Source organism: Nerophis lumbriciformis, linkage group LG02 (assembly GCF_033978685.3).
Source record: "Nerophis lumbriciformis linkage group LG02, RoL_Nlum_v2.1, whole genome shotgun sequence".
NCBI classification, from domain to species: Eukaryota; Metazoa; Chordata; class Actinopteri; order Syngnathiformes; family Syngnathidae; genus Nerophis; species Nerophis lumbriciformis.
Genome location: NC_084549.2, coordinates 52,938,502 through 52,952,045, shown reverse-complemented (window position 1 = coordinate 52,952,045; position 13,544 = coordinate 52,938,502). Strand labels below are relative to the sequence as shown.

Below are 13,544 nucleotides of genomic sequence, written 5' to 3'. Positions count from 1 at the left end.
ACGTCTTCATCTTCGTCCTAATCCCTGGAACTCTGAAATAATGGAGAGGCAGCTATGTGTGCGTGTATGGGTCCAAGCAGGAATTATTTTTGTTTCACCAATGATGGGTTTATGAGGGGTCAGTGGGGGGGGGGTCACCCTTTACCGTGTCACCTGTTTCTACACATCTGTTGTTTAACCATCCGTGACAGTTCAGAGTTAAAAAAAAAAAAAAAAATTAGGAAAACAGGTGTCCTGTTTATTTATAATTCTGGTAAATATGTTGTCCTGGTGCTTTTAGATCTGTCTGCTGCGTTCGACACCGTCGACCACGCCACCTTAATCACTCGTCTTGAGAACTGTGTGGGCATTAAGGGCGTCGCCCTCAACTGGTTCCGGTCTTACCTAACCGACAGGAGTTTTTGTGTAAAAGTAGACAGTTTTATGTCTTCCACAGCTCCTTTACCACATGGGGTCCCCCAGGGCTCAATCCTTGCCCCAATCTTATTTGCGCTTTACCTTCTCCCCCTTGGTTCTATTTTTAGGAAGTACAGTATTGCATTTCATTTTTATGCCGATGATTGCCAGATTTATTTTCCCATGGCACAAAATAACACGGTTCAACGTCTTATTGACTGCCTGCACGACATCAAAGTCTGGCTTTCAGTTAACTTCCTGAGCCTAAATGAAGACAAAACAGAAGTTATGTTGTTCGGTCCAAGTCGCTCTTCCTCCCCTAACGTTGACCTCGGCACTCTGACCCCGTATCTCTACGACTGTGTCACAAACCTGGGGGTAAAGTTCGACTCAGATTTTAAATTCGAAAAACAAATCAGCAGCGTCGTTCAAAAAAGCTTTTATCAATCACGCCAAATAGCGAAAGTGAAACCGCTTCTATCAGGACATGATCTCGAGAAATTAATCCACGCCTTTATCTCGAATCGTTTAGACTACTGCAATGCCCTGTATGTAGGCATTAGCCAGGCCTCCCTCGCCCGCCTGCAGCTCGTGCAGAACTCTGCTGCTCGTCTGTTAACACAGACCCGCAGACGTGAGCACATCACCCCTATATTAGCGTCCCTTCACTGGCTCCCTGTGCGTTATCGAATCAATTTTAAACTCCTTTTATTTGTTTTTAAATGTCTAAACAACCTCGCGCCAACCTATCTCTCCGACCTCCTTCAGCCTTACTGCCCCACCCGATCCCTAAGATCAGCCGATCAGCTGCTACTGACGGTCCCTGACACAAGGCTGAAGCTTAGAGGTGACAGAGCTTTCGCCGTTGCTGCTCCCAAGCTCTGGAACGACCTACCTCTGAGTGTTAGACAAGCCTCCTCTCTTCCTGTTTTTAAATCTCTCTTAAAAACATACTTTTATTCCATGGCTTTTAACACTGAGTGATATCCATCCTGCAATGGCGCCCCATAATACACCTGCTGTGAACCTGTTTTTATGTTTTTCTATTTTATTTATTTATTTTTTATTATGTCCTGTTTGTGTTGTGTTGTGTTTGCTCGGTACTCGTATTATCTTTTAACCTGCCCATTGTACAGCACTTTGGCTACCCCTGTGGTAAATTTTAAATGTGCTGTATAAATAAAGTTGATTTGATTTGATTTGATGATAAAAGTCATTGCTGTTGATTGAGATAACAGCGAAAGACAAATAGGAGCAGTCATATAAGCATGCAAGAGTTGTAACTTCAGCAACAGTGGTACATTTGAGAGCATTGTAAATGACACGATATATATTTAATATTATCCAGTTAATTAAATTAATTTTGATTTTTCGTAGTAATGGGAACAGTCACACCCTTCATGATTGAATGTAACCATGCTCTTCATCATTGGATGAATGCTGAGACAACTGATTATACAATGACTTCTCATCATCCTGTCAGTTTCTAACTAACCCTAACACCGTCCACTATTTTCAAGAATGTTTTATTATGCTCCATTTAATCTTACTTTATATCATGGTCAAACTATGGAAGTTAGAAATAAGTTATCTTTGTTTCTAAAATATATCTTGATTTTAAATACCACCGACAGATTAAATATTTTTTTACCAATATTAAAATATATTATGCAACAATAGTTTTTACAATACTACAAATAATACTAAAGTCATGATGTTGATTGTATGGTCTAGTTTAGGCTTTAAGCCACATCATGCAGTTAAAAAAGATGACCAATTAGTTTCATATGAATGGTAACTGATTAAAGCTATTAATGTTTTTCAGATCTTCCCATATTACTTTTAAACTTTAAATGTCTACTTTTTATCACTGTAAGATTTTCAGAAAAATATATTGAGTTAATTTTTTATGATGACAAGATTTTTGAGTCATGTCTTGTGACAATTTCCCTTGTGGATCATTAAAGTTTGTCTAAGTCTAAGTCTAAGTAAATATCGTTAATGTTTAATCCACATATTTTTTTAAATATTTAACACAATGTTTTAATTGCCTGTCACTACATTGTAGGAATATTGATAGTTTTCTTTTTTTTGTAATGTCCACATGTTTAATATACGTATTAAAGTTGCATTATAAGTGTATCTTTTATTGTCATTGTACAACAATACAACACAATTGAATGAATAGCTGCAAGTCAACTTTAGCTTCTTGATTTTATAATGTTTCGTGTTTGGTGCTTTTAGACTACCATCCATTCCCATGCTTTTATCATTGCTTTTTCCTAAATCTAACCTTGTTTGTGTGTACGTTCTTCACCTGCAGATAATGTTTTCTTGTATGTTAGTATTTTAGAACGGCTCTTTTTCAAAACTAACAGACGGCAGAAATACAAGGTGACTTTAATAATGGTCTTCGCAACAATAATAATGCAAACTATATTTGTATGTGTATCTCATTTTTCCCAGTTTAATCATTTGTATTACAATTGCACACCATGCACATTTGTGCTTTAGTACACATGATGGATAAGCAGGGTAGTCTTACTGCATTTGTACATCTATTTACTAAAGTTATGTTAAACCACACCCAAACCTGTTCACCCAATTACTTTTTTCAATCGCCTTTTTTTCTTTCTTTTTTATTCACTACTCTGTTTGTCAGTGTGTTAGCAAGTTTGTTTTTCAAAACCTGTTCAACATTTTAGGATTTTCTTCTTTTTTTTGCTAGCAATATTTTACATGTTTAAGAGCAGAATGTTTCTCACAACCCTGCTACACTTGTACATCTATACATTAAGGTTAGGTTAAGGTAAATAATTATGTTACTCTTTAACTATTTGTGTGTACATACCTTACTGATTAATATTGGCTGATTTTCACATACATATTTCTAGTCATTGCTTTCAACACTTTCAACTGATTTTCAGTTGTAGTTCTTAAAAAAAGCTCATATATAAACAATTAGCTTTTATTTGGATGAAACAATGGCTAAAACTAATAATGCTAAAGTTTTACAATGCATTTACTTTTGTGTATTTACTTTTGTTTAGCTGCATCATTTCTAAGTGATTTCTACTACTTCTTGTAGAAACATTGATAATTCAAAAACTTAATAATAAATAGATTGCAATGTAATTGTACTACTGCTATAGTTCGGGCAGCATTAAACTCTTATAGCAACATATTCAAGTGTTACATTTTTTAATCTTCCATCCATCCATCTTCTTCCGCTTATCCGAGGTCGGGTCGCAGGGGCAGCAGCCTAACCAGGGAAGCCCAGACTTCCCTCTCCCCAGCCACTTCGTCCAGCTCCTCCCAGGGGATCCCGAGGCGTTCCCAGGCCAGCTGGGAGACATAGTCTTCCCAACGTGTCCTGGGTCTTCCCCGTGGCCTCCTACCGGTCGGACGTGCCCTAAACACCTCCCGAGGGAGGCGATCGGGTGGCATCCTGACCAGATGCCCGAACCACCTCATCTGGCTCCTCTCGATGTGGAGGAGCAGCGGCTTTACTTTGAGCTCCCCCGGATGACAGAGCTTCTCACCCTCTCTCTAAGGGAGAGCCCCGCCACCCGGCAGAGGAAACTCATTTCGGCCGCTTGTACCCGTGATCTTGTCCTTTTGGTCATAACCCAAAGCTCATGACCATAGGTGAGGATGGGAACGTAGATCGACCGGTAAATTGAGAGCTTTGCCTTCCGGCTCAGCTCCTTCTTCAACACAACGGATCGATACAGCGTCCGCATTACTGAAGATGCCGCACCGATCCGCCTGTCGATCTCACGATCCACTCTTCCCTCACTCGTGAATAAGACTCCGAGGTACTTGCACTCCTCCACTTGGGGCAGGGTCTCCTCCCCAACCCGAAGATGGCATTCCACCCTTTTCCGGGCGAGAACCATGGACTCGGACTTGGAGGTGCTGATTCTCATCCCAGTCGCTTCACACTCGGCTGCGAACCGATCCAGTGAGAGCTGAAGATCCTGGCCAGATGAAGCCATCAGGACCACATCATCTGCAAAAAGCAGAGACGTAATTCTGCAGCCACCAAACCGGATCCCCTCAACGCCTTGACTGCGCCTAGAAATTCTGTCCATAAAAGTTATGAACAGAATCGGTGACAAAGGGCAGCCTTGACGGAGTCCAACCCTCACTGGAAACGTGTCCGACTTACTGCCGGCAATGCGGACCAAGCTCTGACACTGATCATACAGGGAGCGGACCGCCAAAATACTCTCTGAGCACTCCCCACAGGACTTCCCGAAGGACACGGTCGAATGCCTTCTCCAAGTCCACAAAGCACATGTAGACTGGTTGGGCAAACTCCCATGCACCCTCAAGGACCCTGCCGAGAGTATAGAGCTGGTCCACGGTTCCACGACCAGGACGAAAACCACACTGTTCCTCCTGAATCCGAGGTTCGACTATCCGGCGTAACCTCCTCTCCAGTACACCTGAATAGACCTTACCGGGAAGGCTGAGGAGTGTGATCCCACGATAGTTAGAACACACCCTCCAGTTCCCCTTCTTAAAGAGAGGAACCACCACCCCGGTCTGCCAATCCAGAGGTACCGCCCCCGATGTCCACGCGATGCTGCAGAGTCTTGTCAACCAAGACAGCCCCACAGCATCCAGAGCCTTAAGGAACTCCGGGCGGATCTCATCCACCCCCGGGGCCTTGCCACCGAGGAGCTTTTTAACTACCTCAGCAACCTCAGCCCCAGAAATAGGAGAGCCCACCACAGATTCCCCAGGCACTGCTTCCTCATAGGAAGACGTGTTGGTGGGATTGAGGAGGTCTTCGAAGTATTCCCTCCACCGATCCACAAAATCCGCAGTCGAGGTCAGCAGAACCCCATCCTCACCATACACGGTGTAGATAGTGCACTGCTTCCGCTTCCTGAGGCGGCGGATGGTGGTCCAGAATCGCTTCGAAGCCGTCCGGAAGTTGTTTTCCATGGCTTCCCCGAACTCCTCCCATGTCCGAGTTTTTGCCTGGGCAACCGCTGAAGCCGTACAACGCTTGGCTTGTCGGTACCTGTCCGCTGCTTCAGGAGTCTTATGAGCCAAAAGAACCCGATAGGACTCCTTCTTCAGCTTGACGGCATCCCTCACCGCCGGTGTCCACCAACGGGTTCAAGGATTACCGCCACGACAGGCACCAACTACCTTGCGGCCACAGCTCCAATCAGCTGCCTCGACAATAGAGGCGCGGAACATGGTCCACTCGGACTCAATGTCCAGCACCTCCCTCATGACATGTTCATAGTTCTTCCGGAGGTGGGAATTGAAACTCTCTCTGACAGGAGACTCTGCCAGACGTTCCCAGCAAACCCTCACAATGCGTTTGGGCCTGCCAGGTCTGTCCGGCATCCTCCCCCACCATCGCAGCCAACTCACCACCAGGTGGTGATCGGTTGAAAGCTCCGCCCCTCTCTTCACCCGAGTGTCCAAAACATGAGGCCGCAAATCCGATGACACAACTACAAAGTCGATCATGGAACTGCGGCCTAGGGTGTCCTGGTGCCAAGTGCACATATGGACACCTTTATGTTCGACCATGGTGTTCATTATGGACAATCAGTGACGGGCACAAAAGTCCAATAACAAACACCACTCGGGTTCAGATCCGGGCGGCCATTCTTCCCAATCACGCCTCTCCAGGTTTCACTGTCGCTGCCAACATGAGCATTGAAGTCCCCCAGTAGAACGAGGGAATGACCCGGGGGAGCACTCTCAAGTACTCCCTCGAGCGAATCCAAAAAGGGTGGGTACTCTGAGCTGCCGTTTAGCGCGTAAGCGCAAACCACAGTCAGGAACCGTCCCCCCACCCGAAGGCGGAGGGAAGCTACCCTCTCGTCCACCGGGTTGAACTCCAACGTGCAGGCTCTGAGCCGAGGGGAAACAAGAATTGCCACCCCAGCCCGTCGCCTCTCATTGCCGGCAACGCCAGAGTGGAAGAGAGTCCAGCCCCTCTCGAGAGAACTGGTTCCAGAGCCCATGCTGTGCGTCGAAGTGAGTCCGACTATAACTAGCCGGAACTTCTCGACCTCGCGCACTAGCTCAGGCTCCTTCCCCCCCAGCGAGGTGAGCCCAAGAGCTAGCTTCTGTAGCCGAGGATCGGACCGCCAAGTGCCCTGCCCTCGGCTTCCGCCCAGCTCACACTGCACCCGACCTCTATGGCCCCTGCTATGGGTGGTGAGCCCATTGGAGGGGGGACCCACGTTGCCTCTTCGGGCTGTGCTCGGCCGGGCCCCATGGGGACAGGCCCGGCCACCAGGCGCTCGCCATCGTGCCCCGCCTCCGGGCGTGGCTCCAGAGGGGGGCCCCGGTGACCCGCGTCCGGGCGAGGCAAATCTGGGTCCTTTATTTTTATTCGTCATGGAGGTCTTCGATCGGTCTTTTTTTAATCTTGTCAAATTAAATATATATAAATCACATCAAATCATAGAGGCCATAAGGCGGGACATACACACCGGATGACAGGGGGCGGGACATACGCACCGGATGACAGGGGCTTAGAGGTCGTAAATCATTTTAAGTAATGGGTTTTTTGACAGTTTGACACAAAGTGGGTTTTTCATTCTCTTATGTTGCTCAAAAAGGTTCATTATGTCTTTTTATTCATATACTTTTTCAAATGTTATTGTAATCAGACCATATTTTCGGTATTAAAAAAATTAAATAAATAAATAAAAAATAAATAAATAAATATATATATATATATACGTATATACATATATATATATATATATATATATATATATATATATATATATATATATATATATATATATATATATATATATGCGAATGAATCCGAATTAAAACAAAGCCATAAGTCATACAATATTCTAATTTTAATAATTTCTATAACCCCCTTGGCCCCTTTTTTAAAAGGGTTTGATCCACAGACTCCACACAGCGCGGTTCATCCATCATTCTTTCCTCATCAAAATTAATTGAGCGCACGCGAACTTCAGCAGGGTTAAGTTGCCCCCCAAAAGCACAAGTCCGAGCACCAGAAGAAAGTTGAGAAGAAGGCCAGGAGTAGGTGCAACAGAGCAGGGGCCCAGGACATATCTATCTATCTATCTATTAGAGATGCGCGGATAGGCAATTATTTCATCCGCAACCGCATCAGAAAGTCGTCAACCATCCGCCATCCACCCGATGTAACATTTGATCAGAACCGCACCCGCCCGCACCCGCCCGTTGTTATATATCTAATATAGACGATGCAAGGCATTAGTGAGGTTATAAAGCTTTTGCCTGTTAAAGAAAGGAGACTGATCCAATGCAGCACAGACATTCGCGTGCCACGCTGTCACGACCCAGACGCACACCAGTGCGCAATCATATGGGAGCCGCGCTGAGCGCACCTCCAAGCGCGTCTCGCTGCCGGCGACGGCCGGGTATGGGCCCGACGCTCCAGCGCCATCCATTTTCAGGGCTAGTTGATTCGGCAGGTGGGTTGTTACACACTCCTTAGCGGGTTCCAACTTCCATGGCCACCGTCCTGCTGTCTATATCAACCAGGGTGAGCCCCACCCCTTTCGTGAGCGCACTGCGCGCGGAGTGACCCCTGTTACGCGCCCCCGGCAACAGGGGTGGCGGGCAGGTAAGCTGCGCGGGCGGAGCGCGCGGAGTGACCCCTGTTACGAGTCCCCGGCCACGGGGGTGGCGGGCAGGTAAGCTGCTTACCTGCTGCGCGTGACGCCGGCCGCGGCGAAGGCGGACGAGGCGGGGTGTCGGTGCGGTGGGCGCGGTGGTGACCCTGGACGTGCGTCGGGCCCTTCTCGCGGATCGCCTCAGCTACGGCTCCCGGTGGGGCCCTCTCGGGGGAAGGGGCCTCGGTCCCGGACCCCGGCGAGGCGTCCCTTCTCCGCTCCGTAAAAGTGTCCATCTCTTTTTTTTTTTTCTTCTGTTGTGGCATATGCAGCAGGTGCCTGCTCGTTTTTCGTATGTGGGTAACAACATTTAACTATGTATATATATTTCCGAATTGGTTTAACTGCCACCCGCCTGAATCTATTTAAAATCTAATTTTTTTTTATTTCAACCGCCCGACCCGACCCGACCCGCGGATAAAATCTAATTTTTTTTAATTTCATCCGCCCGATCCGCGGATAATCCGCGGACTCCGCGGTTGTGCCCGCAAACCGCGCATCTCTACTATCTATCTATCTATCTATCTATCTATCTATCTATCTATCTATCTATCTATCTATCTATCTATCTATCTATCTATCAAAGTTTGATTTATTTTTCATCCCCCACCATGTTTTCTTTTTGTATTATAATACCTTCTACTTCTATTACTGTTAGATACTGTTAGTTGTTTGGTATGTTAGTTTCTGACTGATATCTAATGTATGCGTTGTTGGTAATGTTTCTGCTGCATTGGTGCTAAAATAAAAACGACCGTGGTTTAATGTCACCCACCACCCAGCCACTAGTTGGCGGTAGCGCATCCGTCCTTCAGACACAGAAACATATGAGTGCGCCACAGTGATATAAATCCAGCGAAGAAGAAGCCAACCACTGTCAGCCCAGCTGGTCTCACGCCTGTTTGTCGATTTGTAATATTTACACTCTGCATAAGAACTATTGCCATGGAGAAAGATATTATTGTCTCTCTTGAGGATTTAGGGTAAGTGAATGAAAAAAACACATGCGGTGGTATTAATCAACGTACAACTGGTATTTGAAATGCTAGCCAAATCTGTCTACGTTAAGCTAACGTGACGTACGTGACTGGTCGAGTTAAAACTGTACAGTACTTTCTAACGGCGGTCTGACATTAATTTCCGTCCATGTAATCTACAAATGCCCAATTTAAAGTCGTGATGACCAAGCAGTGGTTTATTTAGAACGGTTTGTAAGATTACTTAGCTGGAATTCATTTTTTTTTTGCCCTCAATTGACATAGATCGGATATTTTTTGCCAGCCCAAACGCTCCAAAGTGCTTCAAAAATGATATTTTTTGATAAGGTAAGGGCCACATAAGGAGGTAGTTCGAATCCGTTTTGAATCGGATCTTTTCAAATGTGACTGCAGTGTCAGGTGTCACTACCCGACCGGTTCCGGAAAACCCGATCGGACCACGCATTCGCAAAGTCTACGTCACTTCCTGCCAACTTGTTTTACGACAGTTATGTTCGTGCACGCCATTACTGTTTCCATGGTTTTCTGTTTTGTAATCTTTATTTCAATAACATCCATCCATCCATTTCTACCGCCTGTGCCTCTCGGAGTGGCGGGGGGTGCTGGAGCCTATCCCCGCTGCATTTAGGCGGGGTACACGCTGGACAAGTCGCCACATCATCACAGGGCCAACACAGATAGACAGACAACATTCACTCTCACATTCACACACTAGGGCCAATTTAGTGTTGCCAATCAACCTATCCCCGGGTGCATGTCTTTGGTGGTGGGAGGAAGCCGGAGTCCATGCAAACTCCACACAATGTAATATAATCAAATCAAATCAAATCAACTTTATTTATAAAAAACATTACATACAAAACAAAAACATGTTATTTCAGGATACAGTATTTATTTTGAAACTCAATGTGCTCAGCAGCCTTAAATGGCAAAAAAAGGTATCCTTTTTGCAACTTTATTTACATCAAATATATCAGTTTTCATAACTGACAGATTAGCAGAGGTGGGACCAAGTCTCGAGTCAAGTCCCAAGTCAAGACAGGCAAGTCCCGAGTCAAGTTCAAAGTCAAGACTGGAAAGTCTCAAGTCAAGTCCCAAGTCCTGCATTTTGAGTTTCGAGTCCTTTCAAGTCCTTTTAACCACCGACTAATACATTTACACAGATTGTGTATGCTTTTAAAACAAGTGCATTTGAATTTGCAGGAAAAAAATAGTGCTGACATTGCACTTCATAATAGCACTATTAACCAGTCATTTTAAACATTTAACTCATTCCTTTACAGAATAGACACATTTGAAAAAACAAGTGCAGCTGTACTTATTTGCACAAAAGTGTTAACATTGTATTTCCATGGCATATTGCATTGTAACTGATTCCACAGCAGTTTCTATCCTGTTCTTACCTTATCTCATTGTTCTCATCTCATACTGTATGTGTGTTTATGTGGCGTACACATGAAAAACATAAATACATGAACATAACCATGAACAGAGTTGTACTTTTTAGATGTCAGGGCCCTATGCAATATGTACACATTCTTAATATAGTATACATTTTAACTGACCTTTATTTGACTATGTTTGTCTTTTTGTAGGTGGCTAAAATACGCGGTGCTGCTGACCGCCGTCTAACGTTACGTTACTGTGTGTGATACATTGACTAACGTAACGTTATGTGTAGGTACCTCATGCAACCCTGCTTAAAAAAATCACTTGACAAACAGTATGAATAAGGTAGCAAACTGCAGTGGACGCAACAGATTGCCGTGTTTGCAATGACGTTATAACCATAGACATCTTATAAGTAGACAGAGCATTGGCTGCTGTGACGCGAGCAATTTGGCCCCCATCTTGAAGTGGTGATGAGGAGCCGGCGAGCAGCCTAAACTGACAGTTGACAGGTAGAAAACAAAGATGCCGGGCTGGTGTTCAGCGTTTTCCTGCTCAAATGAGCGGACCGTTGAAAATAGTAATCGGGGGATTACTTTTCACAAGTAAGATTTAACATCAACGTACTATTGGTTGTATTTTGTGAAAAGAATATTACCACAGAGTTGAGAAGGAGCAAAGATCTTGAATATTTGTATGTAAAAATCGCAAAGAAATCTTCTGGGGGAGGATGACACCCCTACAGGGGTTTGGTTTACAAACTTTCTGCCCCACCTAAAACAAAATTCACCAGCCGCCACTGCATTCTCAACAATAGACAATACTTTCTTAACAGTTTAATTGTAACCATAAATAAGTCTTCAAGTAATAATATTCAAATACTCACATTGTTGGGTAAGACAGAATTTGGTTTTATTCTGAATCCAGTGAAACAGATTGGTGGTTTTAGCTGATATAAAGACTTTCAGGTGTTTGTATATGTTTATGTTTAAGTATTTGGCAGACGCTTTTATCCAAAGCGACATACTGTACATAAAAATACATATAAAACAATCACTGTAAACATGATCATTTAAGGGAATAATGTAATACAAAATATCAATACAAAGTGTCAAGACAGAATAAACTCTCTGCTGCTGCAGCAACAGAGATACAGTTTATAGGTCCCTAATATATATAGATATCTAATGTATTCATACATTGTTTATGTAGGATATAAGCATGTATATATAACCTAATCATATAGTTTCTTCAAATTAAAAATAGCTGACCGTTTTTTCCCCCTTCTCTGGGATTATATTCCCAATTTTGATCTCGGACGTCTGGTCATTTATAGCATATAAGAATATTCTATTACTGTTAAGCAAACTATGAATAATAAAACACGCCACAACAAGTGTCCTTTATCATAGCTACACGTATGACAAAAACCGCGTGAAAATCAGTGGTATTCAGTGAGGTAAAATTAATTAAATGCGCTGACAGTTCATTGCTCCTGCCAAAAGAATTGCACTGAGTGGAGCGGATAACCACTCCAAGATGGCGGCCCCGCGTCTCGTCTGCGCCAGTAGCGCTCGATGCTGCGTCTACTTAGAAGATGTCTATGGTTATAATGTTAGCAGTGAGTTTACAGCCTCACTGATTTAACTACACAGCAAATAAAAGTCACGTTACTTAGCCAATAAACGTTAGCTTACATTCAAAACTTACCCTTCTTTGTTCAACTTCAAATGTCGAACGAAGTTGGAAGTTATTGCGTCTCAGTCTGTAATCTTCGAACCGCATGCTTTGCATACGGCAATTCGTTTTTTGTTGACCAAGTCGTAGTTTTTATACCCGAACGAAACCAACTTTGGCATCATTTTTTCTCACCGCCGCGTTGTTTGACAATTCTTCTTCGTTGGGTTTCCTGCAATTTGTTTGGATGATAGCTGTGAGATGAAAACAACGTAGATCTAATTTGATTGGCTGTTGTACTGAAAGGAACAACACGCTGCCAAACACGCTGATAGATAGACACACAAGTACAAAATGAAAGATACGCAGCGATCCTGAATAACTTTTTAATCTTTGGGTTTTGGGGAAAGTAGCAAGTCATGTCAAGTCAAATGGCTCAAGTCCAAGTGAAGTCACAAGTCATTGATGTTAAAGGCTAAGTCGAGTTGCAAGTCTCTTTACATTTTGTCAAGTCGAGTCTAAAGTCATCAAATTCATGACTCGAGTCTGACTCGAGTCCAAGTCATATGACTCGAGTCCACACCTCTGCAGATTAGAATTCTACTTTTTGTTATGCCGCAGATATTAAAAAGGTAAAATTATGATTTCTTGTTTACATCTAAAACACTCCTATGTTCAGTTCAGTTTCAGTTTATTTCGAACATGCATACATCCATCCATACAATGTAATACATCACACAATTTGTTTCATTACAATGTAATGTGAACAATAGTGGTCTACATAATGTGTGGTCTACATTACATGTAATGGTGGTTCTTTGGCTGCAAAGATTATGTTTTACAGACCATCTTCAAGCCGCTTTCTGACCGTCTTTTCAGGATCCGCCGTTTTGTGGCCGGTCTTATTTACGTGCCTCCAGTTCGACTGCATCATCTCCCTGCCCATTTCGTTGTAGTTTTTAGCGTTTCCATAGCAAGTCTACTAACAGACTACAAGTAAAAACTATACGCCCGGGACGCTATTTTACTATTAGAAATGGCAATAGCGGAAGATGCATGTCTATGTGCGAGGCTGTCTGCCTCATAACAAGAGGATAGCGGAGAAAGAAGGAGCTTATTGACTACAGCGCGGACTACAATACCGGACGCGCGCAACATACTCGGGGTACATTTATACCGTATATGGATAGGCAGTGTTTCCCACAGGGCAGGCATCTATTTGTGGTGGTGTGGTCGGGGGGCGGGGGGTGGTGGCGGCAGCGGCGATGACCAAGAAGAACGCGGAGTTGGAATATAACTTTATGTACATATTTATATACAGATTTGAACAATTAGTTATTCACTGAAATATATTTATTAATTGTGGTTCTTACAAAAAATATATCTTATAAAATATAAAAGCTAAAATGTCTCTTAA

The 13,544-nt window shown here is 43.8% G+C and overlaps 1 protein-coding gene across 1 annotated transcript in view; it reads left to right on the top strand.

Moving 5' to 3' along the window:
• Positions 1-8,885: 8,885 nt before the first annotated feature.
• The window catches only part of fam98a (family with sequence similarity 98 member A), a 35,381-nt gene continuing 30,722 nt past the window's right edge, over positions 8,886-13,544 (top strand). The window contains exon 1 of the mRNA XM_061964537.2: positions 8,886-9,046. Within this exon, the coding sequence (XP_061820521.2) occupies positions 9,009-9,046 (38 nt within the window). The 5' untranslated portion in view covers positions 8,886-9,008. The remainder of the gene's footprint in view (positions 9,047-13,544) is intronic.